This window comes from Hypanus sabinus, chromosome 10 (genome assembly GCF_030144855.1).
Source record: "Hypanus sabinus isolate sHypSab1 chromosome 10, sHypSab1.hap1, whole genome shotgun sequence".
Classification (NCBI taxonomy): Eukaryota; Metazoa; Chordata; class Chondrichthyes; order Myliobatiformes; family Dasyatidae; genus Hypanus; species Hypanus sabinus.
The window spans coordinates 148,009,782-148,031,099 of NC_082715.1; the positions used below are offsets into that span (position 1 = coordinate 148,009,782).

The window sequence follows — 21,318 nt, forward strand, 5'->3', positions numbered from 1 at the left end:
CTTGTCAGACAAGATCTGTTCCTCTTTAGAACGTAGAACAGTACAGCCCAGTACAGTATAGGTCCTTCGGCCCACAATGCTGTGCTGACCTTATACCTTGCTCTGTGATCAATCTAAACCTTCCCTGCTGCAAATCCCTCCATTTTCCTATAATCTATGTGCCTATTTGTCTCCATAATCAAATATCTATCTTGTCCATGAATATACTTAACGGTCTATTATCTGTCTAAAATACAGAATTGCAAGGAGTCACACTTGCAAAGAGCATGTGATGATGTACGAAAAGAGTTAATTTAATTTGATCCCTCGATACATGCTAAAGTGAAATGGATTTTTGTAAGACAAAATGTTGTTAGCCTCAAAGTGGGAATGTTTTGCCGAAATTAAAAGAGTACCAGTATACAGCCCTGAGAGTAGATGATGATGAATACATGTTTTGGAAAGGTAAGAACATGTGTACTAAATTGTAACTTATCACAGGAAAGAACTAGTTTAACAAAGACTGTAGAAACCTACAGCACATTACAGCCCCTTCAGCCCGCAAGTTGTGCGGCCATGTAACCTACTCTGGAGAATGCCTAGAATTTCCCTGGTGCATAGCCCTCTATGTTTCTAAGCTCCATGTACCAATCTAAGAGGCTCTTAAAAGACCCTATTGTATCCACTTCCACCACCGGCAGTGAATTCCATGCACCCACCAATTTCTGTGTGAAAAACTTAACCCTGACATCCCCTTGGTACCTACTTCCAAGCACCTTAAAACTGCCTCCTCATGTTAGCCATTTCAGCCCTTGGAAAAAGTCTCTGACTATCCACACAATCAATGCCTCTCATCATCTTATACATCTCTATCAGGTCACCTTTCATCCTCTGTCACTCCAAGGAGAAAAGGCTGAGATCACTCAACCGATTCTCATAAGGTCTGCCCTCCAATCCAGGCAACATCCTTGTAAATCTCCTCTGCACTCTCTCTATAATATTCATATCCTTCCTGTAGTGAGGTGAACAGAACACAGTACTGAACTGAGAGTAGGGGAGATTCAAACAAGAGGACATGAGTTGAGAGTTAGGGAGCAAAAGTTTAGGGGTAATACGAGGGGAAATTTCTTTACTCAGAGAGTGGTAGCTGTGTGGAACAAGCTTCCAGTAGAAGTGGTAGAGGCAGGTTCAGTATTGTCATTTAAAGTAAAATTGAATAGGTATATGGACAGGAAAGGAATGGAGGATTATGGGCTGAGTGCAGGTCGGTGGGACTAGGTGAGAGTAAGTGTTTGGCACAGACTAGAAGGGCCGAGATGGCCTGTTTCCGTGCTGTAATTGTTATATGTTTATAGTACTTCAAGTTTAAGGAGTTTGTGAAATCTGGTTTCTTCCGTCATTGTGCAGGCAGATTAAGTGGACGATAAGTATTAGTTTACTTTCTGTACTAGTACCTCATTAAACATAAGGTATAGGTAAGGCTATTAATTTCTAAGGTAGGGACTTAGTGGGCTGAAGGGCCTGTATTGTGCTGTAGGTTTTCTATGTTTCTATATGTTTTTTCTTTCTGTAATCTATCTCTAATGAAGTGATTTCTTATGGTTTAACATGTGTACAATGCTTTCTTTGCAAATACCTCATCCTGCCAAATCAGATAAGCATACAGAACAAATTTTACAATATTTTCTTTGCTACAGAAGGGGATAAAAATTACTAAATGTCTTAAATGAGCAACTGTTTCATCTAAATCCATGCTCCAAAGTTCTAGGATCCTCCTATGTGGGAAATAGCCTCTTAGTACATACCCTGAAAAGACCCTCGGAGTTTTACAGTTCAATATGATCATTTCCTATTCTTCTTTATCTTTAATGAGCAAAGGTCCTATTTGCTCAACTTTTCTTCATAAAACAACTGCTTCATCCCAGGAATCAATCAAGCAAACTTTCTCTGCACTGTCACTTACACAAGTACAGGTAGTCCCTGAGTTACGAACGTCTGACTTATGGACATCTCGTACTTACAAACTGAGGACGGAGAACGCTGTCCGCCATTTTAAGTCGGATCGTGATGCCGTCCGCCATTTTAAATCGTACCCGTTGACACTGTACTGAGTGTGTAATTTTGTATTTGGCTTAAATTTTTCCTAGCAAGATTCATCCTGACACCCCCCCCCCCCCCCAACCCCCCGTTCCAGTCGGCTGGTGGCACAGTGAGATCAGTGTCGGGCTGGAGAATGGAGGTTCCTGAAATTGATCCATTGACAGACCACTTCCCGTGCCAGGTTGATGTCGAGCTCGCAACTCGACCTCATAAAAAAAACACTGCCACCTCCAGTTTAAATTCCCACACGGAATATTGTGGAGGATCAACTACCCAATCCCAAACCTAGCACAGCCCCCACTTGTCCCATTTAGCCTGTCTCAGTGCAGTGGTCCTGAGGACTCAGTGGACCTTGGGAGCCGGCAGAGCTCGGGACTTGCCGCCCGCAGTGTTTCTGTTCCATTGATGGGAAGTGATCACGATTGAAAATAAAGTGGAAATATTAAAAGCGGAAAGAGGTGAAACGTCATCTGTCATTGGAAAAGCATTAGGCTACAGTCGGTCAACGATCAGAACAATTTTAAAGGATAAAGTGAGAATAATGGAGCATGTGAAAGGCCCTGCCCCGATGAAAGCTACTGTAGCGGTGTGCTACAAGCAGCGCTAAAATTACGACACGGAGTCGGTAACTGCAGTCAAAGGAAAAAACTTTATTCGAAAACTTCAGCCTCACTTTTAAGCCTCTGTCAACCGGCCCCCCATGGCGCAGAGGCTCCAAAGCTCTGTGCTCGCAAACCCCCGTAGGCTATCTAATTGTGAGTCGGTTCGGATACGCTAGGAAATGGGTCGCCACACTACAATGATTACTAAGCAACACAGTGGTTTAATTATTGGAATACATAGGTTTCTTAAGTGTTTTATATGCATACAAGGTAAAATATATACTAAGACAAAGGTTTGACTAACTGACGCAAAGTAATACCAGATGTACTTGTTCCGACTTATGTACAAATCCGACTTAAAGACTGACTCAGGAACGGAACTCGTTCGTAACCCAGGGACTGCCTGTATATCAAAGATCAAACTGTAGAGAGACAGATACCTTTTGCACCATGGTTCACGTCAACCACCAACTGCCATTTACACTAAACCTACATTAATTCCATTTTTATTCACCCCATTTTTGGATGTATGCATGGATGTATGAAATGCAAATTGTGTTTGACAACTTCCCTTTCAGTTTTGAGGATGTAACTGGATGATTGTATCTGAACATTTAGAAGACATTTGATAAAATGTGCAAAATGAAAGCACATTAGATTGTAGGTGATATACTGCTGTGGGTACTCCCACTGCTCTACTCTCTCTACACCCAGACTGTAGTTAGGCGTAGCTCAGATGCCATCTATAAATTTGCGGATGATACAACCATTGTTGGCAGAATTTCAGATGGTGACGAAAGGGCGTACAGGAGCAAGATATACCAGTTAGTTGAATGGTGTTGCAGCAATAACCTTACACTCAATGTCAGTAAGCCCAAAGAGCTGATTGTGGACTTCAGAAAAGGTAAGGTGAGGGGACACAAACCAATCCTCATAGAGGGACCAGAAGTGGAGAGAGTGAGCAATTTCATGTTCCTGGGTGTCTATATTTCTGAGGACCTAACCTGGATGCAATATATTGATGTAGCTATAAGAAAGCAAGACAGTAGCTGTATTTTATTAAACATCTGCGCAGATTTGGTTTGTCAACTAAAACATACAAAAACTTCAGCATTTGTACCCTGGAGAGGATTCTGACTGGCTGCATCACCGTTTGGTATGGGGGGGGGAGGGTTTCTAATGTACAAGTTCAAAATAAGCTGCAGAAATGTGTAAAACTAGTCAGCTCCATCATGGGTACGAGCCTCCGGAGTATCCAAGACATCTTCAAGGAGCAATGCCTTAGGAAGGTGGCATCCATCATTAAGGATCCCCACCACCCAGGACATGCCCTCTTCACACTGTTACTGTTGGGAAGGAGCACAGAAGCCTGAAGGCCCACATTCAGTGATTCAGGAACAGCTTCTTCCCCCATTCCATCAGCGTTTTAAATGGATATTAAACACATGAACACCACCTCACTACTTTTTTATTTCTGTTATTTTGCACTACTTATTTCAACCTAACTATTTAACAGACATATATTAGCCATGATCTTATTGAATGGCGGAGCAGGCTCGACGGGCCAGATGGCCGACTCCTGCTCCTGTTTCTTATGTTCTTTTATATACATGTCTATCATATAACATATATAATATATACTAATAACATATGCTGGCGATATTAAATCTGGTTCCAAAGGGGTTTGATTGCCAGGAAACAAAAAAAGGATTTACTTAAAGTGGCAGGCAGTGACTTGTCTGGTACTACAGTGATCAGTGCTCAGGGCTCCAGCTATTCAGAATGTATTATCATTGATTGGATGAGAAACCAAATGAGATATTTATATGAAACCTGAGTGAGACAGACACGTGATGATGACACAATGAGGCTTCAAGGTGATTTAGACTGCGTGAATATGTGGTATGCTGGCCTTCACTGGAAGTACAGGAGGAAGGACAGCTTACTCTGATTATGCAGGGTTATGGGAAGACCACATCTGAAGAACTGTGTGCAATTCAAGTATCCTAACCTGAGCAAGGAGACAGGAATAGACCAAAGGTTCACTAATTTGCATCATGGTTATACCAGGACAACAGTAGTTTTGATTTTTTTTGATACTTCATTACAATACAGGAGGCTTGGGTTAATGGATCTATGCTGTTTTACAGACCCATCCTGTTCTCCTCTCAGGACCCATTCTCTCCTTATCACCACCCAGATTCTATGACACGCCTATCATACCAGCACCTGCTGTCTTTCAGATTTGGGAGGGAACTGGAACTACCAGAGGAAATCCACGCAGCTATATAAAGAAAGTCCAAACAACACAGACACCACTGGGATTCAGCACTGGATTCAGCTCACTGGAGCTTTGAAACAGTAACTCCACTGTCTCATTCTAACATTTCCATGTATATTATTTATGATTATAAAAGTAGCAGTTTAGAAGTAATTTCTGGAATTAAGCTTCCCAGAAAGTAGTTACAGCACAAAAAACAGAGTGTATGGGCTGTCCAGGGAGAGGTAGAGGATTGTTATATCCATTCTGGACCCACTTACTCACCTTTAGTCTCCCCCCTGGACACTCAACCCTCACCTGTGGCTCCAAGTAGCTGTTTGTATGCGACAGTGGCCACACCCCAGTACAACAATTGTTCAGACGGACTAATCCAGGGTGGGCTTCATACCCTGGTGAGATAGGGACCTGCATGTGAACTCTGTTTTAGCAGAGTGGGTGGTTCAGACCAACAGTGAGATCCAATTGTTGGAAGGCAGTTCTACAATACTTTATGGAGAGCGAAGGGCATGACAAGACACAGAAGCAGTTGTGGACATACACTACAACCAAGGAAGGCCTCAATTGTAACGACTATTAGTACCACTGGACCCAGACTTCCAAGGCTGAGTGGAACTGCTTTAAAGCCTCTCCTGCACAGGTTTCTCTGTTATTGTCAGATATAACAGAAAAGCAATTCATCAGCTATCATTATTATCCTTGGGCTAAGTAAACTAAACAATCAAAGATCTCAATATAATGAAGGTTATCCCAACAGGTCAATTTATAGCAATACTTTAATCATTTATCATTAACGTCTGAACTCACCGTTCTCTTGTCAGCGCAGGTACTGGCCAGGAAACCCAACAGCAGAGTGAAGAGTGTTGGCAAGATCTCGCGAAGAGTACGTGGGGTGTTGGATACAACAATTTTCCAGACATGTAGTGAGGCCTGACGCACCACTAGTTGTGTGTCAGAACGGCCCATATAGAGTCCAGCCAGTACACGGTTCCTCCTCTCCTGTCCAAGTGCAGTAATTATAGCCTGAAAGAACAAAAGATCATGTTATAATCAACCACAATTTATACCACCTGATACATTGAATTATAAAAATTTGTGCTCAGAGCTATTCACTTAGCCCATTTGGAACGTGTCTCTGTTCACTTTCAATAAGAATCTCTCACCATCTAACACCATCAACATATCTTGTTACTCTCCTTCATATCCAGGCTTCAGATATTCTGCATGGTAGCACGTTCCACATTGTTAACATTATAGACAAAACTTCCTTCTGATTACATTTTAGATTTATTAGTTACAGTTTTGTTTATGACCCTTAATCTTGAACTCCTCAAATGAAATTATCTTCAACAGTTCCATTTAATGTCAGAGAATGTATAATATACAACCTGAAATTCTTGTTCTTCACTGACATCCACAAAAACAGGATATCCCAAAGAATAAGTGACAGTAAAAATGTTAGAATGCCAAAGCCCCCCCACTCCCCCTCCTTTGCACAAGCCTCCCCTCTCTCACTTAATGACAGCAAAAAGCATCAATACCCACCACCCACCAAGAAAGCAATAGTAAAATCCCCAAGATAGAGACCATGATCTACACTAGTGGTCGCCAACCCATTGATAGCAATCGACTGGTCGGTCTTTGAGACTTTCCCAGTTGATCCCGAAAAAAAAAAGGAAAATAAATACACAAATACTGTTGAGAGATTGTTTCTGGGTTGCAGGGTTTTAGTTCTGTTCTTTCTGTCCAGTGCGGATGCACATAGCTCTCCCGCATTACACAATGTAATTCACTGGCCCCCAACCACCGGGCCATGAGGAAACGATATGAGTCAGCTGCACTTTTCCTCATTCCCTGTCACGCTCACTGTTGAACATGAACGCACGCAGTCATCAGGCGACTAAACGCAGTGATATCCTTGCACCAGGGATCACTCATTTCCCTTGGGCGGCTGGCGGGAAGTGCCGTCGCTACTGGCCTGGAGTGCTGCCTCTGAACCTGTTTAGTACACTGAATGTTTGTGGGGAACCCGGTGCTAAAATATTCGCAGACGACCTAATTTGGACTCAGCATTTCGTAAGTATCAGAGCAGCTACCGCGCTGCGATCTACTGAAACAAACTTTTGTCGGCTGATAGATCCTACAAGAGGGGGCGGGCTGTTACACTGTTACACTCCTCACTTGGTTGACTGCGCTCTCCGGACTGTGACTGCCGTGGCCCCGGTACAGGGACCTCCGTCCCTGAACTTGTCCTCTCACCCCACCCACAACCAGCCGCACCTGGCCAAGGCGTCTGGTGGGCGGGAGGCTGAGTTTGGGCCCGGAGGCTGTCTAATTGGCAATGTCTCAAAACTGCTTCAGTACCCTGAGTCCAAGCATCCAGCACTTAAAGACGAATCTGCTGAATTTTCTCAGCGGAAAAAACGTGAGCAAGCGGGACAGAAGCCAAGAGCCGTGAAAACTAGAATAGACTGGACATAAGGAACCTGCTTCGAGTATCGCTGTATTCCGGTCGTGTTTAGCCCCCATTGGCCAGTTCGCAAGAATATCATCAATATTAAACTGGTCCGCGGTGCAAAAAAAAAATGATGGGTACCCCCCGGTGTTTATATATTATTTCTACTTCTGGGCTGCAGGGTTCTTACTTCCGGTCTTTTCTGCCCTGGTGTGCTGCATGTAACTAATTGATGTGGGGTCGATCTTGCCTTTTACTAAGGCTGAGATAGGGGATCTTGGGCTTAAAAAGGTTGGTGACCACTAATCTACACAACAACAAAAACTAATCATTCACCCAACAATTTGACATGCAACAGGCTCTCTCCCTCTGTAATGGGCAGAGAGGTGTTGCACAACGAGAGGGGAGTCTAATAAAACAAAACAAATGTGCTTTTGTGACTGAACCATTTAATTAATATTATGATCTCTATCAGATCACCTCTAAGCTTTTATTCTTCAAGAGAAAAATTCCAGTCCGGACATATTTTGTGGAGTCCCTTGGAATGGCAATTCAGAACCAGGTCCACAAATCCAATGATAAGGCAGCTTGTCCATAAGGCTTGTAAACTGACCCAGACAGCTAGTGTAACTGTTGAACTGTCCACTGAGTTAACCCACATGAAAGACATGTCGAGGCATGTTAAACTGACCAAAACAAACAACAACAGTATAGTGGATATTCTAAGTGAACAAAGGAATATTGAGTTATTGACAGTGGCACAAAGAAAAATTATCATCTTTTTGAGCAGCAAGTATACAAATAGCCTATTCCACTATTCACCCATTCAAGGTACAAAAAGGTCATTGAGCAACATAAACAAAATGTTGGAGGAACTCAACGAGTCAGGCAGCATCAAAAAAGGGGAATAAACAGTCAACATTTTGGACCATGACCCTTCATCAGGACCTTCAGTACTTTTTGAGCATTGCTCAAGATTTCCAGATCTGCAGAATCGCTTATGTTTACAAAAAGATAATTTTTTTTCCCCTAATGCCCCTACAAGTCAAAACAAGTCAAGCCCAGTCAAGTGAACTTTGTCATTTCGACCATAAACTGCTGGTACAGTACACAGTAAAAACGAAACAACGTTCCTCCAGGACCCTGGTGCTACATGAATATTGATAATGGGAGAGTCAGTTAAACAAAGGTGCTGTGTTTGTCCTTTTGTATTTTTAGGTTTTACAAGTGTGCACAGCTCATCTCACAACACTCGTATCAATATGTGATTCACCTTATTAGACTGTGCGGTGCCGAAGTTATCATCCTCTGAGGCAGTCTCTGTTGTCATCTTTCCAGTCACCCCTGACACATGGAACAGCAAGTCTCCAAGCAACTGGACTGAACTGAACCTGAAACCCAAAGGGAGAAAAAAAATTATGTTTCATTAATTTGACTGTTCTTTTCATATAATCCAACTTCTTTCAAAATAATCCCTCATGCAAACTGCACCACACTGGGCTAGGATGTGGTTTAGATAAATGGGACTAAACAAGCTTCCCCAGTCTACATGGAAAAAGGCCTGCCTTCTCTACTGCAACTAAACACTGAAGGACAACAGAGGCATTTGAAACAAGATGTAAATTCAAATCAAACAATCAAAGGGGTAAAACAGATGGAGATTTGCATGTTAGTGAATCAATTTATTCAGTGTCTAAAAACGACTACATTAAACCTTGGATTTTAACCTTTTGCTTCGTGTTATAAATGAATCATGTATGAACAAAAGACAGTTTTGAGAACAACTTAGAAAAAAGTACCACAGATGGATTTTCCAGTGTAGTTTACAAGGAATCAGGTAAGAGAATTTTTCTGTTTCACAAAGTTGATAGAGTTTGTTTAGGTGTTAATGGAGATGATCGATGAGGATAGCACAGTGGACATTGTCTGTGTTGATTTTAAAGTATTTGTCAAAAGTTTCAGCAGATCAAGTCACATGGTAAATTGGACACAAAACTGGCTTGGGTGGCAGTGCATGGGTGTTTCTCCTGATTGGGAGTTCTTTGCTTTTTGGATGAAACTACAGATGGATTGATTATTAAGTTTGCAGAGGACACAAAAGCTGGTGGAGTTGAGGATAGTAAGTAAGTTAAGGACATAGATGACAGATAGAGTTTAATCTGGACAATTGCATGATGATGCATGTTGGTAAGAGGAAAGTATGCAGTACATGGCAGGACTCTTTGGAGCATTGATGTTTGGCAGGATCTTGGGATGCAAATGTACAACTCCCTGACCGTGGCAACACAAAATGGATAGAGTAGTAAACAAGGAATACAGCATGCTTGCCTTCATCAGTTGAGATACTGAATGTAATAGTTGGAAAGTCATGTATAAGATTTTGGTACTGTCTGCATTTCTGGTTGCCACACCATAGAAAGTATATGGAGGTTTTGGAGAAAGAGCAGAAGCGGTTCATTAGCATTTTGCCTGAATTGGAGTATGTTATCTAGAAGAGGAGTTTGACAATGTTGGATTGTTTTTTCTATGTAGCTGGAGGTTGAAGGGTGGGGTTAGGGTTAATGATCTTTTTGCCAGACATTTAAAAATGTCAAAAACTAGAGGGTATATGTCTAACATGAGGAAAGGTAAGTTTAAAGGAGATGTGAGAGGGTACATGGAGCGTGGTTAAGTATGTGGAACACCCTGCCAAGCAAGTCAAGTCACTTTTATTGTCATTTTGACCATAACTGCTGGTACAGTATATAGTAAAAATGAGACAATGTTTTTTCAGGACCATGGTGTTACATGACACAATACAAAAACGAGACTGAACTACGTAAAAACACAGGAAAAAAAACTACACTAAACTACACACCTACCCAGGACTGCATAAAGTGCACAAAACAGTGCAGGCATTACAATAAATAATAGACAAGACACTAGGGCAGTAAGGTGTCAGTCCAGGCTCTGGGTATTGAGGAGTCTGACAGCTTGGGGAAGAAACTGCTACATGGTCTGGTCGTGAGAGCCCGAATGCCTTTTCCCAGATGGCAGGAGGGAGAAGAGTTTGTATGAGGGGTGTGTGGGGTCCTTTATAATGCTGTTTGCTTTGCGATGCAGCATGTAGTGTAAATGTCCGTGACGGCGGGAAGAGAGACCCCAATGATCTCAGCTGACCTCATTATCCACTGCAGGGTCTTGCGATCTGAGATGGTGCAATTTCCGAACCAGGCAGTGATACAGCTGCTCAGGATACTCTCAATACAATCCCTGTAGAATGTGATGATGATGTGGGGTGGGAGATGGACTTTTCTCAGCCTTCGCAGAAAGTAGAGACGCTGCTGGGCTTTCTTTGCCATGGAGCTGGTGTTGAGGGACCAGGTGAGATTCTCCACCAGGTGAACACCAAGAAATTTGGAGCTCTTAACAATCTCTACAGAGGAGCTGTCGATGTTCAGCGGTGAGTGGTCGCTCCGTACCCTCCTGAAGTCAACAACCATCTCTTTTGTTCACATTCAGAGACAGGTTGTTGGCTCTACCCTAGTTTGTTAGCTGCTGCACCTCCTCTCTGTATGCTGACTTATTGTTCTTGCTGATGAGACCCACCACAGTTGTGTCATTGGCGAACTTGATGATGTGGTAGGTGTAGATTGATAGCAATGTTTAGGAGGTAGTTGGAAAAACATGAATAGGAGGATGCAGCACACTCAAACAGGAGTAGCTAGATTGGCATTATTGCTGGTGCACACATGCTGGATCAGAGTGTCTGCTCCAGTGCTAAGTTTTGTGTTGTGCAGATGACAGGAAAACAAATTGTGATGGACTTCAGCAATTTAATTGTCATCAGTCTGGGTATTTCCATGCTATGATAAATTGTGTTGCTTGTGCTGATTCCAGTTGTCTTGACAGCTCTCACTCCTTACGAAGTAATAAAAAATTAAATACATTTGGGTAGCTCTAATTTATGAGCTCAAGTAGATTTAGATGGTAATATTTAAAGGTCTTGATCCAGATTGGGTTTACACCAGGGCACAGAACTTTAAAACTGCCAAGTTTTTTGCTTGCATGAGAAGTTATTTTATGTCTCAAGCGGCAGCATCAAGCAAACATACGCTCAAACCCTATGCCCTCTGCATATACTTCCATTCAGAAAGTGAAGAGAAGTTTTACTCAAGTGTGGTAACAGGACAACAGGAACAGGAGTGAACATCTGGAGAGAAGATCTGGGGAAAGAAGCAACAGAAACCGCACCTTATAGGGGACTATTGGCCGGAAGAAACTACAGAAGAAACACAGAAAGGGGAAATAGACAAATCAATTGTCTTTGTTTCCCTCCATTTTGTGGACTCTGAACTGATTCTTGCTCTAATCAGAGCAGTCAAATGTGGGCACAAGGAGCTTCAGGTAATGATCTGCTAAACCTGAGACCATTCTCAGACAAGTACAGTCGGCTCTCCTTATCCGGAACGGATTGGTTCTGGGACCCCTAGCGGATACCAGAATTTCCAGATGCTCAAGTCCCTTATTCAACATGCCTCAAAGCAGTGGTCCTTAGGACCCAGCGGAACCCCAGACCTTATTTAACCGGTCTCAGTGCAGAACATTAGGACCCAGTGGCAGAGATCTGAATCCGCAGTGTTTCTGCTCACGAAAATAATCACAATAATGATTGAAAATAAAGTGGAAATAATAAAGCGATTGGAAAGAGGTGAAACACCACTGGTCATTGGAAAAGCGTTAGGCTACAGTTGGTCAACGATCGGAACAATTTTAAAGGATAAAGTGAGAAAGGCTCTGCCGGATGAAAGCTACAATTATTACTAAGCAATGCAGTGGTTTAATTATTGGGTTTTGGGTGTTTGATCCTCCACATCAACCCGGCACGGCGCAGAGCGCACTTGGGAGCGATCTGTCACTAGATCGAACTTGGGAACTTCCGTTCCAAGCCCGGCACTGAAACATACGTTCTGTAGTGTTTTATGTGCATAGAAAGGTAAAATATATACTATATACTAAGACAAACGTTTGACTAACTGACGCTAAATAATACCAGATGTACCTGTTCTGACTTATTTAGTAGAACTTCCAATTTTTTTCGATCCCAATCCAAGATAACCCACGCATGTCCTCCCGTATACTTTAAATCATCTCTACATTACTTATAATACCTAATACAATGTAAATGCTATGTAAAATAGTTGTTATACTGCATTGTTTAGGGAATAATGACAAGCAAAAAAAGTCCTTACGTGCTCGAGCAACAAGTGCTGGAAGAGCACTTCTGGGTTTTTGCGGTTGGTTGAAATCCGCGCATGCGGAATTCGCGGATAAGGAGGGCCAACTGTAGCTATTTGTCATGAACAGGGCGTGGACTCTGAACTGATTCTTGCTCTGGGACAATCTAATCAGAGCAACTGAATGTTGACACAAGGAACTTCAAGTAATGACCTTCTAAATCTGAGACCATTCTCGGAGGAGAAGCTACTTATTATGAAAAATGCCATACCTACCAAAGAAGCAATCTGTAATCTTGTTAGACTTTCTCTGGGTTGGTTCATATAACTGGTTTGGACCAGTCAGTTGAAAGACAAACACACAAGGCTGGGGTGGGCAGAATCATGAAACAATGACCTTGAAGGTGACCTTGAGTCAATGGGATGGAGATCCACCACTTCAATTGATGAGGAACACTATAAAAGTCAGGAACTCCAAATATGCAGGGGCGATAACTCCAGCAACCAGAGACCAACCATTGTGGATAAGGAGGGCCCCATGACACTTGGAGATTGGGACTATGAGGAATGCTTGTCAGCATAGACTCCTTTCCCAGGTAATACCCTTTCTCTTCATTGACTGTTCATGGAAGGTCAGGGATTTTTAGTAGGGTGCACACAGGTAGTTAGTTTGTGAACCTGCATGTTTGTCAGTTGAAACGATAAAAGTTACTTATTTATAAATACACATTCTCTGTGTCTCACTATTCATTATTTCAAGAGGTGATTATTAACAGGACATACTGCAAACTAATCTTCCTCTCCCATCTAAATACTAATTGCTCATATTGTATACTCAATGAATGAAGACCAATTTGAAGATTAAAAGCAATTCAATCCATCAGAATGTCAAAAGATTCTTTTGTAAGATTCTACAAAATTACTTATAGAATGGGAACTAGGGCGTGGAATACATATTTTAATTAGTTAATCTCAATGTGCATTTAGACCATTATGCTCAATAATACTGTAAACAAAGGCTCCCAGGAAATTATCTTCAATTTGGATAGGCTGTCAACATTCACAGGGTTTGTTAACTCTGCTTCCAGACATTCCAATGAGGGGAAACATCAAACTTTTATTTGCCCCATCAAGTCCTTTCATAACTCAATGATATTATTATTATAAACTTAAGAGCATACACCTACACCACTTAATCTCTCCTCATACGATAAACCTGAAAAATCAGGAATCAATCTGATAAACCTTGCCACACACACTATATCTTTCCTTGAGTGGGAAAACAGAATTGCATACAATCTTTCTAAAATTCCATTATGGCTCTTAATAATTAAGCAGGTGTGAAGTATTGATCACAATCATTCTTCAGATTTTTGTGCTAATTTAACATTAAATAACACAACATAAATCTCCTGGAAGAGTTATACCCAGATCTTACACCCACCATAGTATTTCCATTTTTCAAAGTTTGTATCCATATATATACAAACTCATACCCATACAAACTTCTTACATTCCCCAAATTTGTACCCATTTGCTTTTCAGTGCACAGTTAACACAAGAGTTGATTGAAAGCTACACGGTACCTGATTCGCCAGTTATCATCGAACAATCCCTGTTCCAGCTCTGGAAGCAGTAGTGCGATAGCAGTCTCTGCATACATGCTAATAATTCGCTGTCCAGCACGTAGAGCAGTGTCACGAACAAATTCATTCTCATCCGCCAAAGCCTGTACATAGAAACTGACATGTTGATAAACCATACAGTTTGCAATTCTTCTCCTAGTGCTTCAAATGTGTATTTACATTGTGGTCATTTGGCCACATCTATTGCTGATGGAAACTGATTGCTCAGGAACTGCTTCTACTTTTCAGCCACTCAGAATAGTCAACTGATTATCCAGCTGTTGACAGCTCTAAACAATTGGAGTACATATATTGGTGACCTTCTGATGGCTATAGTGCTATCTTTGCAAAAACACAAAATAGAGTGGCAAGAGCTATGCTGTTAGAATAACACATAAAAAAATGCCCATCAGCTTATTTTGTGCATGCTCGAGACATCCATCCCTAATAATCCCATTCTTCAGCACCTACCCAATGGCCTTCTATGCCATGGCATTTCATGTGCTCATCTAGACATTGTTAAAGAGACTATGCCTCAAAAAGATGATGTATATTATTTTACACCACACTCTGAATAGAAAAATCCTAAAATCTTTCCTAAATACCCTAACCTTAGTTTAAATCCATGTCCTCTGGTCACAGATAACTCTTCTAAAGGAAATTTCATATTCTCAGTCAGGCCCTCTCTTAGCTTCTTCTGCTCCAGGGAAAGCAAACCCAGCCTATCCAGTTTGCCTTCTTCAAGGAAATGTTCTATTCTGTGAAACACCTTAGTGAACCTTTTCTGAACCCTCTTCAATGCCACATCCTCCCTGTTGTGTGGTGACCAGAACTATAACACCCTGGCCTAACTCTCTGCTCATATCCCCAGGAGGTGGTGCCTGAAGAAGGCTGCAACCATTATTAAGTTCCCTCATCATCTGGGACATGCCCTCTTCACATTTTTATCATCAGAGATATATAACAGGAACCTAAAGACACCCCCCCCCCCCGCCAATCAACAATTCAGGAGCAACTTCTTCCTCTCCATCACTCATCAAATCTCTGAATGGTCCATGAAGACTACCTCATGTTTTTTGCACCATTTCTTTTGTAATTTATAATTTTATGTCTTTGCACTGGCCTGCTGCCACACAGTAACAAATTCAAAATCGTTTAACATAATAAATTTGATTCTGATGTCCAAGCTAATGATGGCAAATATCCTATGTGTTTCTAAACCATCTCTCCCAGCCCCTTGGATCATTCAAATTGTTAGAGGCAAAGAACTAATAAAAGTACCACAAGGCACCACTAACAGCAGTAAAACAAATAATTAAGCCTAGTGTCTGAGAACATTTTGCCAGGATTCTGGGATCATTCACATTCATCCTGAAATAGTAAAGGACCTTAAATACACACTTGAATCTTGAGAGAAAAGAAAAAGGGCCACAACATTCATTTACACTGGAGTATCAACACAGCTTATGAACGTCCATCCTGTATTTTACCCCCCAGAGGTAAGAGCTAAACTTTAACTATACTTTGATTTAGATCAGTGTTACCAACCAACGCAACATTACTGAACAAAGGGAGAATCAATTAGAGTTGTGGACAGCGAGGAAGACTGCCCAAGGATACCACAGGATATAGCAACACACACAAAATGCTGGAGGAACTCAGCAGGCCGGACAGCATCTATGGAAAAAAAGTACAGTTGACGTTGTGAGCTGAGACCCTCCGGCAGAGTGGAGGAAAAGAGATGAGTAGATTTAAAAGGTGGGGAAGGGGAGAGAGAAATACAAGGTGATAGGTGAAACTGGGGGGGGGGGGTTGTGGTGATGAAATAAAAAGCTGGGGAGTTGATTGGTGAATAAGATGCAGGGCTGGAGAAGGGGGAGTCCAGTCAGAGAAGACCATAGAAGAAAGAAAAGGAGGGAGGAGCACCAGAGGGAGGCGATGGGCAGGCAAGGAGATAAGACAAGGAGGGTAAAGGGGATGGGGAATGGTGGACAGGGGGAGGGTGCCATTACCAGAAATTTGAGAAATTTATGTTTATGGTATCAGGTTGGAGGATATAAGGTGGTTCCTCCAGCCTTAGTGTGGCCTCATCATGACAGTAGAGGAGGCCATAGATTGACATGTTGGAATGAGAATGGGAAGTAGAATTAAAATGAGCGACACTTCACCTGTAGGTCTGTTGGGGTCATATACTGTTATCTAGTGCTCCAGGTGTGGTCTCCCATATATCGGTGAGTCTTGGCACAGATTGGGAGACCATTTTGCCAAACACCTGCACTCCATTCGGCAGAAAAAGTGGGATCTCCCAGTGGCCTCCCATTTTAATTCTACTTCCCACATTTAAGCCACATTTGCAATATTGCATGAAGAATCAGATTTAATATCACTAGTACATGCTGTGAAATTTGTTAACTTAACACAGCAGTACAATGCAATACATAAAAAAATATAGGAAAGAATTCAATTACAGTATGTATATATGTACTTTAAATAATTAAATTTAAAAGTGTAAAAACAGAAATAGTAAAAGTGAGTTAGTGATCAAGGGTTCAATGTCCATTTAGGAATCAGTCAGCAGAGGGGTAGAAGCTGTTCCTGAATTGCTGAGTGTGTGCCTTCAGGCTTCTGTACCTCCTTCCTGATGGTAACAATGAGAAGAGGACATGTCATTGGTGATGGGGGTCCTTATAATGGACGCTGCCTTTCTGAGGCAACGTTCATTGAAGATGTCTTGGATTCTATAGGGGTTCATACCCATGGATTTTACAAACTTCTATAACTTCTTTCGAACCTGTACAGTTGCCCTCCCATACCAGTGACGCAGCCAGTCAGGATGCACTCCACTGTACCTCTGTAGAAGTTTGAGTGTTTTAGGTAACAAACCAAATCTCCTGAAATTCCTAATGAAATACAGACACTGCCTTGCTTTCTTTTGTAGCTGCATCGATATGTTGAGATTAGGTTAGATACACACTATATAAAAGATGCGGGGGTGCAAAGAGATTTACTGGGATGCTGGCTGACTTGGAGTGCATTGTTATAAGCAGTTTAGGAGGCATTTAGATACACCAAGGAAGAGAGGGATACAGTCCACATGCAGGAAATGGAATTAGATGGGAACCATGGTCAGCCTATACACGTTGGGCTGAATGGCCTGTTCCTACGCTGTACTGTTCTCAGTAGTTGTATCTTTTATGCAATTGTAGCATTTATTTGGCCTGTCATTTATGTGTAAAATTATATCAGCAGCTTATCCATGATGGTGCTAAATGGCGACTCCTTTGCTTGCATCTTCGGAAACAGCTCGATTTCCATCTTTAATATCTCTATTTTCCCCTTTCAGGGTTCTTTTACACGCTGACTTTGGCTCTTTGTGGGGATGGGACTTGCTCAGAGGGTTTCACGACTGGCTGTTATCCCACTTGCTAAGGATGCAGCCTAAGAGCTGACCTCACCTTTGAAGGCCTGGGATCTCGTGACTCTGGAGGTGGGCGGATCGAAGGTCGGTGTCCAGACAGGAGATCAGTGTGTTGTGGGAGTCGGAATATCTTTGGTTGTGTGCCCAGAGACCTGAGATCTTTGGGTGCAGAGCTCGGAAAAAGCGTTGCAACGGACTTCTAACATCATAAACCAGCAAGTTTTTTGTTATGTCTCCCCTCTTGCTGTGAAGCGGAGACACCTTTCTCCCTTATTAGGCAGAGAGAGAGCCTGTGGTATGTTAAATATGTGGTACTGCAAATCTGTGTCTTTTGCTGTTGCTATGCTGCACGCTTGAGTGCTCGGTGGTGGGTGCCGATGCTTTTTTTTTTGCTGGTGGTGGGGGGGATTGTTGCTTGCTGCCACTTTTGTGCAGGAGGGAGGGGAACTGGAGTGGGACTTTGAGGTTCTAACATTTAACTGTCATTCACTCTTTTGGGCACTCCTCTGTTTTCATGGATAGTCGTGAAGAAAAAGCATTTCAGGATGTATATTGTATACATTTCTCTGACATTAAATGTACCTTCAAAACTGTGGAAATCTGTGGAAATCAGATAAATTTAAGTTGCATTTGCAAGACACAGAAAAATATAAGCTCTCAGCTGCCAACTCCATTAAAAATTCTAACTGAAGAAAATCTATCTCAGTAAAGATCGACCTGAATCTCAGCATATTAATAAAGGAACACATCACTATCTCCCAGATATGCAGGCTGTCAAATTGTTAAACTAGCTCCATAGTAACAGCAGGGATGGTATTTACAAACTGACACTTGTGCGTAGCTTCTCTGATGATTGCACATGGCAGATCAACTGCAGTGGTACAAGATCAGACAGCAATTTAGTTGGGTTTGTATTGATCTGTATGAGGTGGAAGACAAATGAGCTGATGCTTAAGGGCAAACACGAGGAAATCTGCAGATGCTGGAAATTCAAACAACAACACACACAAAATGCTGGTGGAACACAGCAGGCTGGGCAGCATCTATAGGGAGAAGTGCTGTCGACGTTTCGGGCCGAGACCCTTCTCAGAGACTGTCTCGGCCCGAAACGTCGACAGCACTTCTCCCTATAGATGCTGCCTGGCCTGCTGTGTTCCACCAGCATTTTGTGTTTGTTGATGCTTAAAGGGTTTGTTCCTTGTGATTTTTAGGCATATATTAATGCTCATGTTACTGTTCAAGGATATGTTGGGAAGAATTATTGCCCCTTTGATCCATTCTTCTCAGCATCTTAAAGTGGCTAATGGATATGTTTCTAAATTTTAACAGGTATGTTCCATGCTTGAATATGATCATTTCTTGCTGAACGTCAAAATCTTCTGACAGTGCGAGGTTAAAAATTCAGAATGCATAAGCGGAAGGAAATTTATCAACCCACTACTGGTCTTTTACCTTTAGAATGCAAGGTATGATGGCTCCTACATATGCAGTAAATTTGTCACCAAAGGTGACAGGCAGATAGATGAACATCATCATGTAACCATCACGGACATGTGGGGCAATCTCCACTTTGCTGGCAGTGGCCACAATGTCTGGCATGAGCTTTTCCAGCTTTTCAACTCCAAGCCCAGCCATTACCTCAGCCAAGCCTGAAAAACAGGAAAGAGGAAATAAAATCTTTTTCTCTGATATTGAAAAAGAATTGTATGAGATGGAAATTTTTAATCAATTGTCACAAGGACAGTTGGAAAACCTTCCAAGAGTGCATGAAAACTCATCAACTGAATGTTACTGTCTAAGTTCACTTTTAGAACACCTTTCTTCATTTATCACACCATAGATAAACCTATACATTAAACTGATAGACTGTTTCTTGCTAATTACATAGTCAGAACATTTGCCATAGATAATTATACATACATTTTTTAGTTCTGACATCACATCTCCATTTCTTTCTTTCTTTTTCAATCTTTTTATTAATTTCAACATATCGAAAATAACAAATATTAATACACAATTATTGGGATTACATTGTTAATAGTTAACATACATGAATATATACTCAATTTGTACAAGGGAATTAAGTCTCCCAAAATCGTACAAAATACAAATACGATATACACAAAGCAAATTGGAATAACAATAAGAAAAAAAGGAAAAAAAAACAGAAAAAAATATATATACCCAAAAAAGACCTTAATCTATCCAAAACTAACCAATAACTTAAAAAAGGGAAAGAAAAAGAAACATGGGCTGTTTATAATATCTAAAAAATAAAAAGAACCATAAGTGTCATCAACTCTGATCCTCTCTACATGAAGAGAGGAAAAAAACCAGAACCAGAAGAAAAAATAAGGTTTGGAAAAGGTCAAATTACATCATATGAAAATATTGAATAAATGGCCTCCAAGTCTTTTCAAATTTAATAGAAGGATCATATATAACACTTCTAATTTTTTCCAAGTTTAAGCATAACATAGTTTGAGAACCAATGAAATGTGGTAGGGGAATTAATCTCTTTCCAATTCAACAATATAGATCTTTTAGCCATTAATGTAAGAAATGCAATCATCTGACGAGCTGAGGGAGTTAAATGAATTGGCTCTATCATTGGTAGACCAAAAATTGCAGTAATAGGATGAGGTTGTAAATCAATACTCATCTCCATTTCATTGAAGTACCTATTAGATAATCATCTCAAGACTTTGTCAAAGACAACTTCATTGATATGTAATGTCAACTGAAAGGCCCAGAAAATTTTGCAATTTTCAGTCAACAATTGTTTGGCAATGCCATTTGAACATGCAGCGGATTGAATGTGCAAGACCTGAAGCAGTAGGGAATTTGGGAGAGGGAATAACTCAACTTTATCTCTGTTACCATTGGACTTGATTATTTCAATGCTTTCCTGGCCAATAATGTTCATTTAAACTTCCAAACTTCTGACATATTACCTCTGACCATGACACTAACTTCCATCAAGTTCTTTTCTCCTCACTGACAGAGTCAAAGAATACTACAACACAGAATCAGGCCCTTTGGCTCATCTAGTCAATGCCAAACTGTTATTCTGCCTATTCCCATTGACCCCACACCTGGATCATAGCCCTCCACATCCCTCTGATCCATGTACTTATCCAAACTTTTCTTCAATATTGTAACTGAACCTGCATCCACTACTTCCACTGGCAGCTCGTTCCACACTCACTCCACCATGAGTGAAGAAGTTCCCCCTCAAGTTCTCTTTAACTATTTCACCTTTAATCTATCACGTCTCATTGTAGCCTCATTCAACCTCAGGGGGAAAATGCTATTTGCATTTCCTTTAACTATATCAATCATATTTCTCTATACTTCTTTTAAATCTCCCCTCATTCTCCTACGCTCCAGGGAATAAAGTTCTAACTTATTCAACCTTTCGCAATATTCTTGTATATTTTTTCTGTACCCTTTCAATCTTATTGACAACTTTCCTGTAGGTAGGAGACCAGAAATGCACACAATACTCCACATTAGATCTCATCAAGTTTTATACAACTTCAAAATAACAACCCAACTGCTGTACTCAATTCCTTGATTTATGAAAAACAATGTGCCGAAAGCTCTCTTTATGTCTCTGTCTACCTATGACACTGTTTTCAAAGG

The 21,318-nt window shown here is 41.3% G+C and overlaps 1 protein-coding gene across 2 annotated transcripts in view; it reads right to left on the reverse strand.

The window, feature by feature from the left end:
• gcn1 (GCN1 activator of EIF2AK4) overlaps nucleotides 1-21,318 on the reverse strand; it is a 278,383-nt gene that overhangs the window by 39,291 nt on the left and 217,774 nt on the right. For both annotated transcript variants that reach the window (XM_059983222.1, XM_059983223.1), the window contains exons 41-44: nucleotides 19,126-19,322; nucleotides 14,217-14,359; nucleotides 8,688-8,805; nucleotides 5,767-5,982 (exon numbers count right to left, since the gene is read on the reverse strand). In XM_059983222.1, coding sequence (XP_059839205.1) covers nucleotides 5,767-5,982; nucleotides 8,688-8,805; nucleotides 14,217-14,359; nucleotides 19,126-19,322 — 674 coding nt within the window. The remainder of the gene's footprint in view (nucleotides 1-5,766; nucleotides 5,983-8,687; nucleotides 8,806-14,216; nucleotides 14,360-19,125; nucleotides 19,323-21,318) is intronic.